The sequence below is a fragment of the Scyliorhinus canicula genome, chromosome 1 (assembly GCF_902713615.1).
Source record: "Scyliorhinus canicula chromosome 1, sScyCan1.1, whole genome shotgun sequence".
In the NCBI taxonomy this organism is placed as follows: Eukaryota; Metazoa; Chordata; class Chondrichthyes; order Carcharhiniformes; family Scyliorhinidae; genus Scyliorhinus; species Scyliorhinus canicula.
In genome coordinates this window covers 161,258,100-161,280,139 of record NC_052146.1, presented here as the reverse complement: position 1 = coordinate 161,280,139, position 22,040 = coordinate 161,258,100, and the positions used below count along the sequence as shown (strand labels likewise).

At 47.9% G+C, this 22,040-nt stretch overlaps 1 protein-coding gene across 11 annotated transcripts in view; it reads right to left on the bottom strand.

Annotated features, from left to right (window-relative positions):
• adgrb2 (adhesion G protein-coupled receptor B2) overlaps positions 1-22,040 on the bottom strand; it is a 1,298,770-nt gene that overhangs the window by 490,491 nt on the left and 786,239 nt on the right. For all 11 annotated transcript variants that reach the window (XM_038801790.1, XM_038801818.1, XM_038801834.1 and 8 more), the window contains one exon: positions 431-506. In XM_038801790.1, the coding sequence (XP_038657718.1) occupies positions 431-506 (76 nt within the window). The remainder of the gene's footprint in view (positions 1-430; positions 507-22,040) is intronic.

Sequence of the window (22,040 nt, the reverse complement as noted above, 5' to 3'; positions counted from 1 at the left end):
TCTCACAGCCAAAATCTTTTCTTGTTTCTCCTCTGCTTTTGTGCAGTATCTGAACTGTTGCGCCCTGTTACACGACTCTTGCCAATCTCTAAATTTGCTCTTGTTAATGCCAAATCAGAAGTACATTTGTGAGCATTTAAAATCTACTCCAACAAAACAGGAGAGTAGTCATTAATATTTTTCCAGCAGTCCTTCAATCATACCATCAACATGGTCTAAGAACTGGAGGTATTTAAATGTTGTCACATGTAATGCATATTTATGTAAGGATTGCAGGGTATAAACACATGGTACAGATCTATTACAGATATCTGACAAACCTCTTTGCCAATGATACAGGAAGTAACTAGTGTTTATCTGTGGCCACTGTTCGACTTAACTATCATTGATTAATCCAATGGCTCATCGAATGTAGACAGTACCCACTTACTTTGCAACAGGTAAGATGAGACCCAGCGTCCGGTAAAGCACAGCTCCGATGATGTAATAGGCTGAGTCATCTATTTCTGAAATGCAGTAAAACATAATAGGGTGAAGCAATTACTTTTAGGTAATTGGGTGTGAGGTACATGGAAATTAAAACAACTGTTTACATATCTACCTCAACAAAATGGAACACATTTTGATAAAGGTCGTTCATATTTTGATTGAAGTATTTTAAAACACTATTAGTATTCTCATTAGGAACAGAAGCAATATTCCATATGAAACTATTGAGACCATGGGAAATTCATCTGTTGGATTTGTAACATGAGGCTGATATGCTCTTTGGGAAGATGTTCAAGGAGGAAGTTCAGGATTTTTAATTCTCGCAAACCTCCCTTAGGAAGTTAAACATATTCACAAAAACCCAAAATAATAATGTGCAAAATGCTGAATGTTCAAAAAATATTCATCATTTTACTCTGAATCCTATGAAAAACTGAAAATAGATTTGTGAAGTTTGAGTTACATAGAACAGCACAGCACAGAACAGGCCCTTCGGCCCTCGATGTTGCGCCGAGCAATGATCACCCCACTCAAACCCACGTATCCACCCTATACCCGTAACCCAACCCCCCCCTTAACCTTACTTTTTAGGACACTACGGGCAATTTAGCATGGCCAATCCACCTAACCCGCACATCTTTGGACTGTGGGAGGAAACCGGAGCACCCGGAGGAAACCCACACACACACGGGGAGGACATGCAGACTCCGCACAGACAGTGACCCAGCCGGGAACCGAACCTGGGACCCTGGAGCTGTGAAGCTGTGGAGCTGGAGTTCATTGAGTTCATTCAAGATAAAGTACAACTATTGTGGGAATAAAGTAGTTTTGAACTTTTACCGCCCATAGACAGTATTGAGCACCACGATAGTTGAATATTGTGGTTAGGTGGAATGATTGTGCTAAATTGCCCCTTAGTGTCCAGGGATGCGCAGATTAGGTTAAGAGGATAGGGGGAGCGAAGTGGGCTTCGGTGGGGTGGTCTTTCTCGGTACAGCATGTTGGATTGAATGGCCTCCTTCTGCACTGTAGGGATTCTAATATAGTATATATCAGCTGCAGTCAAGCTCCCTCTACAATCTCTGAACAATGCTCCAGCTACAATATGAGAAAGAAAGCAAGTTTTATGATCACAGGGAGGGCCAAAGCAATTTGCATCAAATGACATACTTTTGACTGTATAGTCACTATTATAGTGTAAAATGTAAATGTTGCCAGTCCCAGAGGACCATAGGCTGCTCTCCCCTTTGAGAGCTGACTGGTGGTGATTTAATTTAGGGTCACCACATCTCAGGCAAGAACAAAAAACAATATAGCACAGGACGAGGTCCTTCGGCCCTCCAAGTCTGTACCGGTCATGACACCAACTTTTGCCTAAACCCCTCAGCACTTCCTGGTGGCATATCCCTCTATATCCATCCTATCCATGTGTTTGTCAAGATGCCTTTTGAATACCGTTAATGTATCTGCTTCCACAATCTCCCCTGGCAACATGTTCCAGGCACTCACCATCACCTGCGTAAAAAATCTGCCTCGCACATCTCCTCTAAACTTTGCCCCACGGACCTTAAACCTATGCCCCCTGGTGACTAACCCCTCCACCCTGGGAAAGAGTGCCTGCCCAACCACTCTATCAATGCCCCTCATAATCTTGTAGACCTCTATCAAGTCATCCCTCAACCTCTGTCTTTCTAATGAAAACAGTCCGAGTCTATTCACCCTCTCCACGTAGCTAACACGTTTCAGACCAGGCAGCATCCTGGTAAACCTCCTCTGCACCCTCTCAAAAGCCTCCACATCCTTCTGGTAGTGTGGCGACCAGAATTGTGCGCAATATTCCAAGTGTGACCGTACTAAGGTTCTATACAACTGTAGCATGACTTGCTAGTTTTTATACTCTATGCCCCGTCCAATGAAGGCAAGCATTCCGTATTCTTTCTTCACTACCTTGTCCACTTGTGTTGCCACCTTCAAAGATCTGTGGACATGAACGCCCAGATGTCTCTGACTTTCTCTATTCCTAAGTGCTTTGCTATTTACGGTATATTTCCCCTCCATGTTAGACCTACCAAAATGCATTACCTCACATTAGTCTGGATTCAACTCCATTTGTTATTTCTCTGCCCAAATCTCCAACCTATCTATGTCCTCCTGTATCTTCTGACAATCCTCAACACTATCTGCCACTCCACCAACCTTGGTGTCAGCCGCGAACTTATGAATCAAACCGGCTACATTTTCCCCCAAATCATTGATGTACACAGAGGCCCAAGCACAAATCCCTGTGGAACACCACTAGTCACAAGCTTCCATTCAGAAAAACACTCTTTGCCTTCTGTGACTGAGCCAGTTCTGTATCCATTTTACCACCTCACTTCTAATCCCGTGTGACTTCACCTTTTGTATCAGTCTGCCATGAGGCATCTTGTCAAAGGCTTTACTGAAGTCCATGTAAACAATATCCACCACCCTCTGCTCATCAATCATCTTTGTCACCTCCTCAAAAAACTCGATCAAGTTAGTGAGGCATGACCTCCCCTTCACAAAACCATGCTGTCTATCGCTTATGAGTCCATTTGCTTCCAAATGGGTATAAATTCTGTCTCTGAGAATTCTCTCCAATAATTTACCTACTACTGACATGAGGCTCACCGGCCTATAGTTTCCAAGATTATCTCTGCTACCTTTCTTAAACAATGGTACCACATTAGCTATTTTCCAGTCCTCTGGGATCTCACCTGTGGCCAATGAGGATACAAAGATGACAGTCAAGGCCCCAGCAATTTCCTCCCTTGCTTCCCTTGTAAATCCCATCCGGCGCAGGAGACTTATCTACCTTAATATCTTTTAAAAGACATAATACCTCCTCCTTTTCGATGTTAACATGATCCAGGCTGTCCACATACCCTACCCAAGAATCAACTTCCACAATGTCCCTTTCTTTGGTGAACACTGATGCAAAGTACTCATTTAGAGACGTTGGGGCCTTTGTGACTAACTTCAGCCGGTATGGGAATTGAACCCACGCTATTGGCGTTGATCCGCACCTCAAACTAATCAGCTGTTTAGACGTGGGGGCCATCATTCAGCTCAGCTGGCTGGACGACTGCTTCAAAGGAGAGAGTGTCCTATGGTCCTCTGGGAGAAAGGCTCCACAAACAGTGCGGAAGTGAATGTCCAAATAATTGTATGTTGGATGAGGAAAATTGTTGGCCAGGACCAGTTTACATTTTGAAAAGTGCTATTGGATCTTTTATGCACATCTGAGAGGATGAATAATGTTTTGTATGTTGGTTGCGTGACCTATATTATCTTATGTAACTGTGTACTAATTCCGCAGGGTTACTTTCAATTGATTTATTCAGACTATTTACAACATAGCTTACAGAGCAGATATGTTGCTCATAAGTACAGCCCCTTCCTTTTGCTTCTTCTTTCAGGGTCTCTATCACATGATTGTCACATAATGGTCTGAATGTCCTTGCCAGGTGAACAGGCAAGGAAGATGGTGTGGGGTCTGCTCGTGGGTGACATCGCCTTAGCAATGGGATTTCACACTGGCTGGCCAATTAAGGCCCACCCAATGTGAAATGCATCCCTTGAGTGGTTGAGTAATCCAGGTGGGGGTGAGGGGAAAGAGCTGATCAGGCACCACGTTTAATGGTGACCCGGTGGGTAGCTCCCTGAAGGATGGTTGGAGTTGGGCAGATGCCTCAGGGAGCTGTCCGGTAGAGAATTGCTGACCTTACCCTTCTCAGCTTTCACGGCCTCAGCATATGGGGATATGGCAGTGGCTGGCAAGTCCGGTGAGCATTGCCCTCCGTTATTCAGATGAATGCCTCAGAGCAGGATGCCATGGGATGGCAGGAGGGGGGGAACCACACCAGACCAAGAAAGCCTGGGCAGAATTGGCAGCCCAGGTCAATGACCATGAAGTGGTCCAGCGCATGTGGTTCCAATACCACTGCAGGGATGGGGGTGCACCAAGACACAGCACTCAGAAACCTGAGTTTAAATCAACATGAGCACGAGGGGGGAGTTTTATGTGTGATCTTTTGTTCCGCCATTATTTAAGTTGTTAACTGGTGTGACTGTTCATTGTAAGTGCCAAGAGCATATGTGTTTTGCTTTTGTGTTAATGACCAGAGTATGCTTAACTTGTTTTATAGGTGCGTGGCACACGAGTGCCTCCCGCTTGATGTGAGGGGCTATAATTTCTATTGCTCAGGTACTGAGTGGACTTTTGATTCAATAGTCATTGCAAACAAAAACAGAGAATGCTGCAAGAACTCACCAGGTCTGGCAGCATTTATCAGGAGAGAAAACAAAGTTAGTGTTTCAAGTCATTTTGATTCACCGTCAGAACTAAAAAGAGGGAATATGTGTTGGATCTTATATTGTATAAGAGGGGTGGAGAAGTGATTAATGATATCTAAGAGAGATAACAACAAAGATACAGCAAAACCTAAGAGACAGATGGCCCGGAGGGGAGGGTGAAGGCACTGGCGTGGCTACCCACACATTTGGAGGCAATCCCTGGTCCTATCATCTGACATAAGGCGATCACAGCCTCCTTGGAGAGGCAGAGCCTTCTTTGGCACTGTTCCTCTTGTTATGGGCCAGGGTTTAGAGAACCCCAAAGTGTATCATGGAGTTCACCTGACCCACAATTTTTACTAGATCGTGGTATGGGGAGCACACGGTCCACTCTACAGGTGTGATAGAGCAGAAATGGAAAAGTCACAATAAGCCCTCAACATTGTCTTTAATGTCTGATGCCACCTTTCTAACACTCCATGCGATTCTGGATGGTATGCAGTTGATTTAAATTGTTTTATTCCTAAGCTAGCCATAACTTCTTTGAATAACCTTGAGGTAAAATTTGATCCTTGATCCGATTGTATTTCAGTGGGTAGTCCATATCTAGTAAAGAATTTAAGTAACTCCTCCACAATCTTTTCAGCTGCAATATTACGTACTGGAATGGCCAATGGAAACCTAGTAGACACATCCATTATCGTCAAAAGATACTGGGCTGAATTCTCCGCAGGGGGCCGAATTCGTGAAGGCCATCGTGAACTCGGCCGAGGTTCACGACGGCCTCGGAGCCCGCTCCTCGCACTTCATTCACCCCCACCCGGGGGGCTAGGAGCGGGCCTCCGTCTTTCTTGGCAGCGACCTCGTCACGCCGAGAATGTGAAGTCATCCGCGCGTGCGCGGGTTGCCGGTTCCAACCCGCGCATGCGCGGATGACTTCATCTGGCGCCCGTTTCACGAATGCAGCGACCAGGTGTGGTTGCTGCCGTGTTGAAACGGGCGTGAAGGGCCGGCCGCTCGGCCCATCGGGCTCGGAGAACGGCGATTTTTCTGAGCGGGGGGGGGGGGGGGAGAATCGCGGGGGGCGCCAGGGGGACGTAAAAAATGTCGGGGGGGCCTCCCGCGATTCTCCCAGGCCACGTGGGGAGCGGAGAATCGCGCCCACTGATTCCCACTTTTTGTTTTAGGAAGTGGTCCTACACAATCAATTAGGACCCTTGTAAAAGGTTCGTCAAATGCTGGAATGCATATTAAGGGTGCTGGTTTTATCACAGCCTGAGGTTTCCCTATTACTTGACATGTGTGTAGTCCAGGCCAATAAAAATGTTTTTGTATTTTCGCTTGAGTTTTCCTTATTCCCAAATGACCTCCCACTGGTACCTCATGTGCAACTCGCAACACCTCCTTTCGATACCCTACCGGCAATACTACTTGATGAAGACTATCTCTTGATCATTTGGTGAATTCAGAATTATAAATATTTTCAGTAGTGATTTTAACCTGATAAAGCTTCTGATATAGGTTTTGTTATTAAGTCATATGGATGCTGTAAAGGAAAGCTTAAAGGTTTACTTAGTGTGTTAGTCTTTGAATTAATGGTAGCTAAGATGTTCACTGTTTGTTTTAAAAAGGTTAACCTGAGTTCATAGAATAAACATTATTTTGCTCCAAAAAATACTTTTCCATTTCTGCTGTACCACACCTGCAGAGTGGGCCGTGTGCTCCCCATACCACAATCTATTAAAGGTTGTGGGTCAGGTGAACTCCATGATACACTTTGGGGTTCTCTAAACACTGGCCCATACAAATTGGGGGCTCGTCCAGAATTGGATTGGCTTTGTGAACTTAAAGACAGTGAGGGGTGAGCATATTATGGTTGCTTTTCAGGTGTGCTATTCTAGTTTAAGTAGGGAGTGTGTTGTGGACAATGGCTCTTTCAGAGGCTCAGAAGTTTTTGAGGGTAGAGACAGTCACACGCAGTACCTTATGGACAGAGACTAAAAGCAGGCTTTTAGATTTGGCAAAAACATTGCAGTGAACATTACCTGACAAATTCGACAAAGTTGAGGTAATGATTACGGTGGCTAAGCATTTAAAGTTGCCTGAGATACAGTTTGACTCATTGGAAATGGCAAAAATTCAGTTGTAAATTAAACAAATGGAACATGAGAAAGAATTAAAGCAGTTTGAATAGGAAAGAGATAGAGAGGAAAAAGAAAGAGAAAGGGAGATGCAGATCAAGGAAAAAGATAAAGAGAGAGTTTAAACTTGAGAAAATGCCATGAAACATGACAGTTAAAATTGGCAGGCATAAACGGAAATGTAAGTTGGATAATAGTGATGAGGAGAGTGAGAAAGAGCGTCATAGTCGAAGACTTGGTGGGGATCTATTTAAATATGTCCAAGCATTGCCAAGGTTTGACGAGAAGGAAGTGGAAGCCTTTTTCATTTCATTTGAGAACGTAGCTAAACAAATGAAATCGCCACAGTACATGTGGGTATTACTGATTCAAACAAAGCTGGCAGGTAGGGCTGGTGAAGTGTTTGCATCACTACCAGAGGAGGTATCAGTCGTATGAGGAGGTGAAAAAATCCATCAGAGGTGCATATGAACTAGTGCCTGAAGCCGACAGACAAAGGTTTAGAAATTTAAGGAAATAATTTGGTCAAACAAACATGGAGTTTGAAAGGCTCAAACAGAGTAATTTTGATAGGTGGATAAGGGCTTTGAAAATAGACCAAACGTGTGAAGCTCTCAGAGAAATTATACTTTTGGAGGAGCTTAAAAATTAAATTCCTGATGTAGTGAGAATTCATGTGAAAGAGCAGAAGGTTAAAACTGAGATTAGCAGCAGAAATGGTAGATGATTATGAATTAATTCATAAACCAAAGCTTGGTTTCCCACATCAGTTTCAGCCTGTGAGGGATATAAACTGGGGACATGAGAAATACTCAAGTGGCAAAGGTAAAGGTGATCTGATGGGAGATAATAAAGAGAGTATACCTCAGATTAAAAAAGAAATCCAGGAGGGTGGAAGAGACATGAAATGTTGCAAATGTTTTCACTGTAATAACCTAGGCCATGTAAAGTCACAGTGTTGGTGGTTGAAGAAAAGCACTGGGAGGGTTGATATGGTAAAACAGGATAAGACAGTGGGGTTTGTTAAAGTGGTAAAGGAAAGCCCAAGTGAAGCGAAGGAGGTGCAAAAGATTGTACAGCCTGATCAAGAGGTGATTGATAAGAAAGTGCCAGATCTCTTCAAAGAATTTACTTGTGTGGGTAAAGTTTACTCATGTGTCTCAGGAGGAGCACGTAAAGAAGTCACAATTTTAAGAGATACGAGAGCGAGTCAATCTTCAATAGTAAGAGATGAGGAGTTATGTAGTTTGGGAAGAATGTTGTCAGAAAAGGTGGTAATACGTGGAATTCAGGATGAGAGGGGTAGTGTTCAATTATATAAGGTAAGGTCGGAAAGTCCAGTGAAGAGTGGTGAAATGGTAGAAGGAGTAATAGAGAAACTATCTTGTCCATGAATACAGTTTATCTTGGGTAATGATATAGCTGGATCGCAGGTGGGAGTGATGCCTACTGTGGTTGACAAGCCAGTGGAAAATCAGAAGGACGCAAAGCGTAGCGGGAAAAATGGACAATGCGAGATTCAGGCAGGCTCAGAGCCTGAATGTATATTTGTGTGTGAGGAATCCAGACAGTATCAAAACCCCCAACCGATTAGCATTTGATGGCCCATCTCCGCCAGACAAAGCACTGATACTTTAGTAACCGATACAATCCCAGACATTTCGGTGCCACTCCCTGTACTCGGGAAGCGTAAACAACAGGGTCAATGACCGCTTGGGACACGCCCAGCCATCAAGGCTCCCGCCCCTTTATTGGTTTGAATCGAACACAGTGATCAGGAATTACCCAATTAGTGGGGTCCAAACTGAAGGACCACCCAAAAGAGCGCGAAAACCCCCCAGGATAAAAAGAGAGACCACCATATGGTCAGCCTCTCTTGGACCTGGTGCTTCGGCAACGTTCACTTCCAAGTGCAGCACCACCAGAAGCAAGTTCAAGTTCAACGCCCGCTACCAGACGGATGAGCCTAGCTGAGCAGTTACTTCCACAGACCCGATAGATACAGATCCAAACAACGGCCACTTTTCCTCTGACCTAAGCTGGGTGCCTGAAGTTAAATACAGGTTGTCATAGTCGATAGGTGTAGTTTAACTAGTAGTGTTTATGTTGCATAATTAACTGTGTGTGTAAATAAAGTACCCTTGATCTTGAACTAACTAACTGGTGTTGGCTCTTGGACCGATAGCCGGTTGAACCTTGTGGTGGTATAATTTGATACCTGGCGACTCTGAGCAATAGAATATTGATATCCAAAGGAAGTAGGGCAACCTAACTGACTGCCATATTTACAGTAGGTAAAAAAGGCAACAGTTATTGGTGACCCAGATGGGACTCGACCCAGAAGTGGCCGTGTCACTCCGAGAGAACCCACAAAACGATTGAATTAGAAATCCAAATTGGTAAAGTAAAAGAAACCACAAGCGAAACCAGTAGCGATCAAACCTCCAAAATTCAGAAGTGTGTAATTTGCATGCGTACAAACAAAGGGATATCAGGTAACCTCGATAGATTTTGTTGCGTGAAACTTTCGAGAGTTGCGTAAACTGAAGAATAGCTTTAGCCGTACCCGTGTTTGCACCACCGCTTTATTCTCCCTTGTTCCAAATTCCCAGTTGAGACAGAGATAATCGTAGGGATGGCAATGAAGGCAATGGAACGCCTTATGCATCTACAAGAGCCCGAGGTCGCAGCGACCAACAGAGCAGAACAGTGTCCCATATGGGAGGAAGAAATTAGGAAATATCTGAAGGAGAAAGGATGGCCCCTATGGTCGGAATATTGCGCGAGTGAGGAAACAGGTCCTGGCAGCATAGGAAAAACTTGGTGGGACAGCCTGACAGAGATCCACAAAAGGAATTTGAGTAAGGTTCGTAAACCGATGGCAATCGTTTCCTGCTTGGCACAATTGTGAGGCACAGAGGAGGTTGTGAGGACGCTCCGTAGACAGCTTGAGGAGAAAGAGAGTAGAGAGAGAAATGTCAGCGAATGTGTGAGATTAAACGAGCAACTCCGAGAGCAGCTAGCGGCGAAGGACAAGGAGATGGGTGATGTCAAGAGGGCACACCAATTTTGTCTCGCCCACCTCAGCAGCTTTCCGATTCAATACGATAAGGCCTCCCAGGACACGCACCGTGCGGTGCTGGTAAGAGAACAAACAGAGAAGCAAGTAGAACAGTTGAGGAAACAATGTGAGGATTTGAAGGCAGCCCTCCGTACACTCCACAGTTCCACCACGGAATAGAGGCAGAGTTTGGTGGATCGTGCCAAGTGCAGGCAGCAAATTGCAAGATTGCAATCACTGCTATCCGTCCAGAATGGGTTCAGAGATACCTTTGGCCCACAGTTAGATCAGGAAGATGGGCCCGATTGGCAGGAACCTAGTGAACCGCCTAACGATACATGAAGGGGACAGAAGATCAGAAAAGAGCCCCCCAGACCCCAAAAAGGAAAGCACTCGCACCACCAACTGCACAGGCAGCCCCCAACCCAATGAACCCCATCACCACGCAGCGTAGAGTAACAACAGAAGACCAACCTGATTTTGTGTACACCACCCCACTAACCATCACCCAGTTAAGAGATGCCCACGATAAAATTGAAACTTTTCACCCCACATCAGACCCACACCACTTTTTTGAACGAGTTGGCAACAGACCCTCATGTGTGGTCTGGACGAGCAGGAAGAAGTAAAGCTCATAGTGATGAGCCTTGAACCGTCGGTGAGTTCAGCCCTTCCAGTCCCACAAATATAGGAGGAGGTTGCCTCCAAGATACGAAAACTGCCATTTTAGACGCCATTGGCTACAATAGAGGAGATCCATGTCATGGTGCATATAGGCACCAACGATATAGGTAAAAAATGGGATGAGGTCCTACAATCAGAATTTAGGGAGTTAGGAGATAAGTTAAAAAGTAGGACCTCAAAGGTAGTAATCTCAGGATTGCTACCAGTGCCACAAGACAGTCAGAGTAGAAATTCAACACTAGTCAGAATGAATACGTGGCTTGAGAGATGGTGCAGGAGGGAGGGGTTCAGATTTTTGGGACATTGGAACCGGTTCTGGGGGCGCTGGGACCATTACAAACCAGATGGTCTACACCTGGGCAGGACTGTAACCAATGTCCTAGGGGGTGCTTTTGCTAACACTGTTGGGGAGGTTTTAAACTAATGTGGCAGGGGGATGGGAACCAGATTAGGAAGTTAGAGGTCAGTAATGAGGCAGCAACTAAAACCAGTAAGGTACTAGATAATAAACTCAATGTGACTAAGGGGAAGAGTAGACAGGGAAGAGATGATGTACACAAAGGGACAGGTGGTCTGAGGTGCATTTGTTTTAATGCGAGAAGTGTATCAGGTAAGGCAGATGAATTTAGGGCTTGGATTAGTACCTGGGAATATGATGTTATTGGTATTACTGAGACTTGGTTGAGGGAAGGGCAGGACTGGCAACTGAATATCCCAGGGTATAGATGCTTCAGGAGGGATAGAGAGGGAGGTAGAAGGGGTGGAGGAGTTGCATTACTAGTCAGAGATGATATCACAGCTGTGATTAAGGAGGGCACTATGGAGGATTCGAGCACTGAGGCAATATGGGTAGAGCTAAGAAAGAGGAAGGGTGCAGTAACATTTTTGGGAATTTACTACAGGCCTCCCAAAAGCGAGCATGAAGTAGAGGTACAAATATGCAGACAGATTATAGAAAAATGTAGGAGCAATAGGATGGTTGTGATGGGGGATTTTAACTTCCCCAACATTGAATGGGACTTGTGTAGTGTTGGAGGCGTAGATGGAGCAGAGTTTGTAAGGAGCATCGAGGAGAGTTTTTTAGAGCAGTATGTAAATAGTCCAACTCGGGAAGGGGCCATACTGGACCTGGTATTGGGGAATGATCCCGGCCAGGTGGTTGAAGTTCACAATTCCGTAAGTTTTAGAATACTCATGGACAAAGACGAGAGTGGTCCTAAAGGAAGAGTGCTAAATTGGGGAAAGGCCGATTATAACAAAATTCGGCAGGAGCTAGGGAATATGGACAGGGAGCAGCTGTTTAAGGGTAAATCCACATTTGAAATGTGGGAGTCTTTGAAGGAAAGGTTGATTAGAGTGCAGGACAGACATGTCCCTGTGAAAATGAGGGATAGAAATGGCAAGATTAGGGAACCATGGATGACGGGTGGAATTGTGAGACTAGCTAAAATGAAAAAGGAAGCATACATAAGATCGAGGCAACTCAAAACTGATGAAGCTTTGGAGGAATATCGGGAAAGTAGGACGAATCTCAAACGCGCAATAAAGAGGGCTAAAAGGGGTCATGAAATATCTTTGGCTAACAGGGTTAAGGAAAACCGCAAAGCCTTTTATTCGTATATAAGGAGCAAGAGGGTAACTAGAGAAAGGATTGGCCCACTCAACGACAAAAGATGAAATTTATGCGTGGAGTCAGAGGAAGTGGGTGAGACTTAATGAGTACTTTGCATCGGTATTCACCAAGGAGAGGGACATGACGGATGTTGAGGCTAGGGATGGATGTTTAAATACTCTAGGTCAAGTCATCATAAGGAAGGGGGACGTTTTGGGTATTCTAAAAGACATTAAGGTGGACAAGTCCCCAGGACTGGATGGGATCTATCCCAAGTTACTGAGGGAAGCGAGGGTCGAAATAGCTGGGGCCTTAACAGATATCTTTGCAGCATCCTTGAGCACGGGTGAGGTCCCGGAGGACTGGAGACTTGCTAATGTTGTCCCTTTGTTTAAGAAGGGTAGCAGCGATAATCCAGGGAATTATAGACCTGTGAGCTTGACGTCAGTGGTCGGCAAACTGTTGGAGAAGATACTGAGGGATATGATCTATTCACATTTGGAAGAAAATAGGCTTATCAGTGATAGGCAGCATGGTTTTGTGCAGGGAAGGTCATGTCTTACAAACCTAATAGAATTCTTTGAGAAAGTGACAAAGTTAATTGATGAGGGAAGGGCTGTAGATATCATATACATGGACTTCAGTAAGGCGTTTGATAAAGTTTCCCATGGTAGGTTGATGGAAAAAGTGAAGTCGTATGGGGTTCAGGGTGTACTAGCTAGATGGATAAATAACTGGCTGGGCAATAGGAGACAGAGAGTAGTGGTGGAAGGGAGTGTCTCAAAATGGAGAAGGGTGACTAGTGGTGTTCCACAGGGATCCGTGCTCGGACCACTGTTGTTTGTGATATACATAAATGATCTGGAGGAAGGTATAGGTGGTCTGATTAGCAAGTTTGCAGATGATATTAAGATTGGTGGAGTTGCAGATAGTGACTATCAGAGAATACAGCAAAATATAGATAGATTGGAGAGTTCGGCGGAGAAATGGTAGATGGAGTTCAATCCAGGCAAATGCGAGGTGATGCATTTTGGAAAATCTAACTCAAGAGCAGACTATATGGTCAATGGAAGAGTCCTGGTGAAAATTGATGTACAGAGAGATCTGGGAGTTCAGGTCCATTGTACCCTGAAGGTGGCAACGCAGGTCAATACAGTGGTCAAGAAGGCATACAGCATGCTTGCCTTCATCGGACGGCGTATTGAGTACAAGAGTAGGCAGGTCATGTTACAGTTGTATAGGACTTTGGTTAGGCCACATTTGGAATACTGCGTGCAGTTCTGGTCGCCACATTACCAGAAGGATGTGGATGCTTTAGAGAGGGTGCAGAGGAGGTTCACCAGGATGTTGCCTGGTATGGAAAAGTGCTAGCTATGAAGAAAGGTTGAGTAGATTAGGATTGTTTTCGTTGGAAAGACGGAGGTTGAGGGGGGACCTGATTGAGGTCTACAGAATTATGAGAGGTATGGACAGGGTGGATAGTAACAAGCTTTTTCTAAGATTGGGGGTGTCAATTACAAGGGGTCACGATTTCAAGGTGAGAGGGGGAAAGTTTAAGGGAGATGTGCGTGGAAAATTTTTTACGCAGAGGGTGGTGGGTGCCTGGAACGCTTTCGCAGTGGAGGTCGTAGAGGCGGGCACGATAGAATCATTTAAGATGCATCTAGACAGATATATGAACGGGCGGGGAACGGAGGGAAGTAGACCTTGGAAAATAGGGGACAGGTTTAGATAAAGGATCTAGATCGGTGCAGGCTGGGAGGGCCGAAGGGCCTGTTCCTGTGCTGTAATTTTCTTTGTTCTTTGTATCCGGTAGAAGGACTCAACCGGTGCAGACAGAAAAAGGGAGATCATCCAACAGCATTTGCTGGACGCCTCTGGATCCACTTTACCATAGTATTAAGTGATTTAGCCCGTGCCCAGTTATCGGTAGAAATTACGGTCAAATGGACCTGTATTCTAGTCTCCCATGCCACCGAGGCAGGACAAAAGGCATGCGCCAACTACGACCCCTCAGGCCCGGCACACAATGAAGTGTGGGTACTGACGCGATTATCGAGAGCTTGGGAACAGTCCCTACAGAAAAAGACAGACCAGGACAGAGTAGACGCCAACATAAATCCAGTAAGGGCACACCCAAGACCCCGCATGGGTAAATGAAGGCAGAAATAACACACAGCACCCTAAAGCTCAGGGATGCTACAATTGTGGACATGAAGGGCATTACGCCTGAGAATGCAATGCCCCCCCGAAACAGCCCACAAATGCCCCCCCCCCCCCAGAAACTATGGCAGACCCATCCACAGCATTAGCGCCCGAGCAGATAATTTGGCCATAAACGGCACCAATTGACGGTGTTCGGGCTCCCCAACCTGGGTCTGCGACACACTTTGGGATAAGTGCGGAAGACCGGTAGTTGCAGACACAGTCCGGGGACATCCAGTAGAGTTCCTTTGGAACACAGGAGGGTCCCGAACCACATTAAACTCCTCCACGATGTGCCAGCGAGGTATATGGCCCACTACAGACAACATTACCCTTAGTGGCTTTACAGGGCCCTCCAGCAGGAACACATTACAGCCCCTGTGGATGTCCAGATTGGCAACATTAAAACTAAACACTCGGTCATTTTGGTAGATTTACTCCAGACAGCAGAACACATCTTGGGCATAGATTTTATGAGTGCACACAACCTTTCGTTCGCCCCCGTAAATAAATGTGTGGAAAATGGCTAGAGCAGCACGCGCCCCGGTCACGCTCACAGTGGGAGACTACGCACACAGGATTAGCTCTGTGGGAGAGTACTGTTTTGATCCACAAACCATTTCCAAAGACAAAACGGTTAGAGAAGTCTTGAAAAGACATAAAGCATCGTTTGCGCAGCACAAGCATGACTGCGGCAAAATCCCAGGAGTGGTTAACATCACAGGTCCCGATCCTAAGCCCCAGAACCAATACGGCTTCCCCAAGCAGGCCGAGGGAGAGATAGCCAAAGTAATCCAGAGTTTATTGAATCAAGGAGTGATTCGGCCCGTAGCATCAACGAACAATGCCCCGATTTGGCCCGTAAGGAAACCAGATGATTCATGGTGACTGACCATCGATTATAGGGAATTAAACAAAGTGACTCCGTTAGCAGCCCCCACCGTTCCCGCAAGTCCCGAGACCACGTTAAAACAAGAATTCCAGTCAAACATTTTCACGGTTTTGAACATTAGCAATGGCTTTTGGTCCATTCCATCAGGCCTTACCAATTAGTGGGGTCCAAACTGAAGGACCACCGAAAAGAGCACGAAAACCCCCAAGGATAAAAAGAGAGACCACCATATGTTCGGCCTCTCTTGGACCTGGCGCTCCGGCAATGTCCACAGCACCACCAGAAGCAAGTTCAAGTTCAATTCCCGCGACCAGACGGATGAGCCTAGCTGATCAGTTACTTCCACAGACCTGATACAGATCCGAACAACGGACACTGTTCTTCTGACCTATGCTGTGTGCCTGAAGTTAAGTCCAGGTTGTCATAGTCGATAGGTGTAGTTTAACTAGTAGTGTTTATGTTGCATGATTAATTGTGTGTGTAAATAAAGTACCCTTGATCTTGAACTAACTGGTGTTTGGCTCATTGATCGATAGCCGGTTGAACCTTGTGGTGGTATCATTTGATACCTGGTGACTCTGAGAAATAGAATATTGATATCCAAAGGAAGGAGGGCAACCTCACTGACTGCCATATTTACAGTAGGTAAAAAAGGCAACAAGTGTTGAAGGACAAATATCCTGTGATGTTTCCGGATTGTGTAGTAACAAGGTCGCAAAGTCACAGGTTAAGACAAGAGGAGAAATCAAAGAGTGAAGATGAAGTTGAAAGTACAATTATCAGAAACAATTTTTGATCAGTTGGTTGAAAAAGAACAAGAACAGGTGGAGAATGAGGCGGATATTTTTAGTTCAGGAAAATTGGCGGAGTCACAACAAAAAGATGTAGCAATAAAACAGATCAGAAAGCATATACGGAAGAGGAAATTGCGCGTATACCAGAGTGTTATTACCATAAAAGTGATGTCTTGATGAGAAAATGGAGACCGTTACATATGCAGGCGGATGAAAAGTAGGCAGAAGTTCATCAAGTAGTATTGCCGGTAGGGTACAGAAAGGAGGTGTTGCGAGTTGCACATGATGTACCAGTGGGAGTTCATTTGAGAATAAGGAAAACTCAAGCTAAAATCCAGAAACATTTTTATTGGCCTGGACTACGTAAAGATGTAGTTAAATTTTGTCAATCATGTCACACATGTCAAGTGATAGGGAAACCTCAAGCAGTGATAAAACCAGCACCCTTAATACCCATTCCGGCATTTGAGGAACCTTTTACGAGGGTCCTGAATTCTCCGGCGCTTGTTTTTTGGTGGGGGCGGGAATCGCGCCGCGCTGATCGGGGGCTGTTGGCAGTGGCCCCTCCGGCGATTCTCCAGTTCCTGATGGCCCGGGCGGCCACCCGTACTCGGCCAGTCCCACCGGCATGGATTAGACCAGGTCCGTACCGGCGGGACCTGGCTCTGAGGGCGGCCTGCGGAGTCCTTGGGGGTGGGGGGGGGGGGGGGGGGGGGGGGTGGTGGGGGAAGAAACCCCCTGCGCATGCGCAGGAATCACGGCAGCGATTCTGGGAACACGCTGGCGCTCCTACGCATGCGCCAACCCACGCCGGCCGGCGGAGGCCCTTCAGCACCGGTAGGCCCGGTGCCGATCACTCCAGCGCCGGCCGAGCCCCCGAAGGTGCAGAGGATTCGCATCTTCCGGGCGGCCCGACGCCGGAGTGGTTCACTCCACTCTTTGGCGCCGGTCCGGCCCGTCGCCGGATACCGGAGAATCCCGCCCCCAGTCCTTACAGTGTGTAACTTTCCCCTCCCTAAACAATTGTAGCTGCTACTGCATCCCAGCAGAGCTAAGTCAACCAGCAAAGACACCTGTTTGAACCTCAAAATCTTCAGCGTTATCTCTGAGGCACATACTGGCAAATCATTTACCCAGCCATAGGGAAGCCATCAACAGTTCCATTTAAATATTCTCCCTTCATTGGAACAACTTCTGCTGGTCAGTCATCTCACTGCTTGTATTCAAGGATCTTACAAATTCCCCGGAATTCTACAGCGACCAAAACTCTGCAGGAATTGTATCTGTTCTTTTAAATGTAGTGTTGCTCTATCCCACAAAATGCTGCTAAAATCAACAGCTACTAATAATATTGATTTTGGCACCATGCTGTGGCTCAAATTCCCTGTCTGTACTGTTGCGTTGATCGGCCTACTGAGTATCAGCCTCTGGGAAACTATTTCATTTGTGAGACTGCTGAATAACACGGCTTTTGGCTAATCGGGCGGCATGATCCGTTAGCCGATGGCAAAATCGCAAAATGCGATTGGGTGGGGAATTGCCTCCGATGCCAAAATCGTGGTAGGTGCTGGTTTCACGCCAAATCTTTGGCACCCCGAAAATGGCGTAAATACGTCGCTCGCCGTTCAAGTACAGTAGGCACATCATTGGCGGGCCTGACACCCTATTCTCTGGGGCCTCCGAGATTCATGCTTCTGATGGGCCAAGTTTCCGACAGCGGATTCACTTGTGATTTCAAAAATCGTGAACCTGGCGTTGTGGCTGCTGAGCGAGAGAGAGGAGGTAGGACAGGGAGTGGAGTGACTGTGGGCTGCCAACCCACACACCGGCCATGCTGGCTGAGAGAGGAGAGGAGAAGGGGAGGACAGGCCAAACAGCTGGGTGCCTCCTCCCACAGGACTGGGGGGCTGCCCAGGCACCATTACAGTGGCCACCTTGCTGCACACCCACCTCGGTACTAGTTCTACACAGTGACTCTGCCCATAGGAGTGTTCCCAGCCCTGCAGCCACCCCCCACCACAGCACGCCCCCAAACATCTCGCCCAACCTGTGGCCGTGTGAGTGGGAGCCGCTTGGAGAGGAGGGGCAAACTGCAGCAGTGGAGTGGGCAGCAGTAGAGAGGGCAGCATCAGAGCGGGCAGCAGAGGACCAGGCTGCAGAGGAACGGGCTGCATTGGGGGAGGTGGCTGCCGCACAGGCTGGTGGGCCGGCCGCCCAACAGCGCGAGGGAGAGGAGGAGCCAAGGAGGCACCAAATGAGGCCTCATGTGTATTGGCACCACCTGTCATCTGATGACTTGCTGGACTGGGCTTGCCGTCGGAGACTCCAGATGAGCAGAGAGACAGTGCGACACATCTGCCAGATGATGGCACACCTGGCACCAGGGGGAGGACACCCGCTCCCGGTGACCATCAAGGTGACGATCGCCCTGAACGTCTGTGATGGGGCACTTCCAGTCGCCGAGTGGGGACCTGTCCGGAAACTCACAGACTTCGGTGCACAGGTGCACCTGCGCCGTCACATGGGGTCCAAGCCCGCCAGGATACCTGGACAGCGGGGTTCACCGCCATTGCTGGATGCTCCAGGTCCAGGGGGTGATAGAAAGGATGCATATTGCTGAAGAGCACCTGCGGATAACAGGCCTCTCTACACAAACGAAAGGGGCTCCACTCAATGAACATCCAGCTGGTCTGTGACCATCAGCTGCGCATCGTACACCTCTACGCCCGATACCCAGGCAGCATGCAGGATTCCTACATCCTGGCACACTCAGAGATCCTTGACATGTTCGAGGAGCACCACCCCCCCCACTGGCTGAGGAGTTGGCTCCGGGGCTACAGGGGTTACCCGCTGCAGCCATGGCTGATGATACCTATCCGGGGGCCACAGACCATCGCGGACACCCGCTACAACGACGCCCATACAACGACCAGGAGGGTGATCGAGTAGTGGTTCGGTGTCCTGAAGATGCTCTTCAGGTGCCTGGACAGCTCTGGAGGGGCCCTCCGGTATGATGCTGTGAGGGCTGCCCGCAACATGGGGACCTGCTGCATCCTCCACAACATTGCGCAGCAGAGGAGTGATGTGCTGGAGGACAAGGATGAAAGGCAGGCCTTGTCTGATGAGGAGGATGAGGAGGTGGGGGACGATGAACAGGACATGGGGTGGGGGACGATGAACAGGACATGGGGCCCGGGCAGCCAGGAGTGGCCGCACGACATTATCGCCAAGGCCAACGCGCAAGGGACGCTATCATCGCTTCCAGGTTCACCGACTATGAAGAGGGGGAGGGGTTGTGTGCTGACCAGGGGCATGGACACCACATCCCAGATCCACACTTTGGTAAACCACTGTTACACCTGTATTAGGTGATGTAAGGTAGGACCTGTACTACAGGTTCGCCGGTAGCCCCTGCCTGCTGGCTCCGCCCAGGAAGAGGAGTATAAATATGCGTGTCCTCTATTCAGCAGCCATTTCGCCAGCTGCTGTGGGAGGCCACACATCTTACTGCAAAAAAGCCACAGTTGTACCCAATCTGAGTCTTTGTACAATTGATCGTGCATCAATTTATTGCAGTAAGATTTTCTACAAGATGGACCTCCGAATCAAACCAGATCGCCTGCAGCTGGATCCGCAATCGACCGACGTCAGAAAAGACTTTAATCACTGGCTAGCTTGCTTCGAGGCCGATATCAACTCAGCGACCACCCCACCGACGGAGGCTCAGAAGATACAGATCCTATACTCAAGATTGAGCTCCAGCGTGTTTCCGCTGATCCAGAACGGCCTGACCTACGCGGACGACATGGTGCTCCTCAAAGAGAACTACGCGCAGAAAGCAAACTCACTCTTCACCAGGCACGTATTCGCCACTCGCTCTCAACTCCCTGGTTATTCCATTGAAGACTTCTGGCGGGCCCTAATCCCACTCGTCCGGGACTGTGACTGTCAGCCCATCATGGCCACCGAAAATTCTAATCTCCTCATGCGCGATGCTTTTTTAACGGGGATTGGGTCGGAACTCATCCGCCAAAGATTGCTTGAAGGGGCCATGCTCGACCTAGCTGAGACTAAAAAGCTAGCGCTCTCCATGACAGTCGCCTCAAACAATGCTCAGGCCTACCCCTCCGGCCGCGCGGCCCACCCCTCCTATCCCTCGTGGACCCCGCAAACGGCCGCCCCAGCCGGGACCTTACCCAGCCAATACGCCTGCACCACACGCCAATCCGCGCACCCCGGGGGTCCCCGATGTTACTTCTGCGGCCAGCAGAAACACCCTCGCCGATGCTGCCCGGCACACACCGCCATTTGCAAGGCTTGCAGCAAGAAGGGCCACTTCACCGCAGTGTGCCAGGCCCACGCAGTCACCACGATCGCCGCCTCACCCCTGACACACGCACAATGGGCGCCGCCATCTTCGTCCGGGACCACGCGCGGCCAGTGGGCACAGCCATCTTCATCCCCCCAGACCACGTGCAGCCAGTGGGCGCTGCCATCTTCATCCCCCGGGGCCGCGACCGACCAGTGGGCGCAGCCATCTTCCCCCCCTCAGTCCACGTGCGGCCCATGGGCGCTGCCATCTTGTTCAGCTCCAGCAACGTGCGGCCCATGGGCGCCGCCATTTTGTCTCCCGCAGGATCTTGTCTTCCCCACGGGGCATGGACGCCGACGACATTACACGACCGGGGCCCCAAAGCTCTCTGTCTTCTGACACCAGTGACGATCAACCGCAACTCGCCTCGGTGACGCTCGACCACACTCGTCCACACAACCTAAAGGTCGACCCCCCTCCCTCTTTGCCAATCTAACTTCGGATTGGAAACCCGTTACCACCAGGAGCAGACAGTACAGCACCCAGGACAGGACCTTCATCAGGTCCAGCGGCTGCTTCAGGAGGGTATCATCGAGGCCAGCAACAGTCCCTGGAGAGCTCAAGTGGTAGTCGTTAAAACTGGGGAGAAGTAGAGAATTGTCGTGGACTACAGCCAGACCATCAATTGGTAAACGCAGCTCGACGCGTACCCCCTCCCATGCATATCTGATATGGTCAATCAGATTGCGCAGTACCAGGTCTTCTCGACGATTGACTTAAAATCCACCTGCCACCAGCTGCCCATTCATAAATCGGACCGTCCATACACTGCCTTCGAGGCGGACGGTCGTCTCTATCACTTCCTCTCTATCACCTTTAAGGGTAGGCACATCCTTCCTTAGATACGGGGCCCAAAACGGCTCACAATACTCCAAATGGGGTCTGACAAGAGCCTTAAGCAACCTCAGAAGTACATCCCTGCTCTTGTATTCTAGCCCTCTTGACATGTATGCTAACATTATATTCGCTTTCCTGGCTTCCGACAGAACCTGCACGTTAAACTTAAGAGAATCTTGAAGTAGGACTTCTTAGTCCCTTTGTGCTTCTGATTTCCTAAACATTTTCCCATTTTGAAAATAGTCTATGCCTCCATTCTTCCTACCAAAGTGCATAACCTCACTCTGTTCCACATTGTATTCCATCTGCCACTTTGCAATGACTTAGGCCAGACCTTTGAGATTGGCCAATTAGAATACGAGTTCCCTGATTAGTGGTCCAATCAGGGAACCTCTTTCTCTGTATATAACAGGGAGTGTCAGAACCTCTGCACTCCCAGCGCAGACAGCAAGCTGAATGCACTTGGTTGTTTGGCTGTAGTTTTATAAATAAAAGGAATTCTGGTGAAGGGACTTCTACCTCCGTGAACGTATTGCACACTTCTTTGCCACTCTCCCAGCCTGTCCAAGTCCTTCTGCACCCCCCTTGCTTCCTCAATACTACCTGTCCCTATGCATATCTTTGTGTCATCTGCAA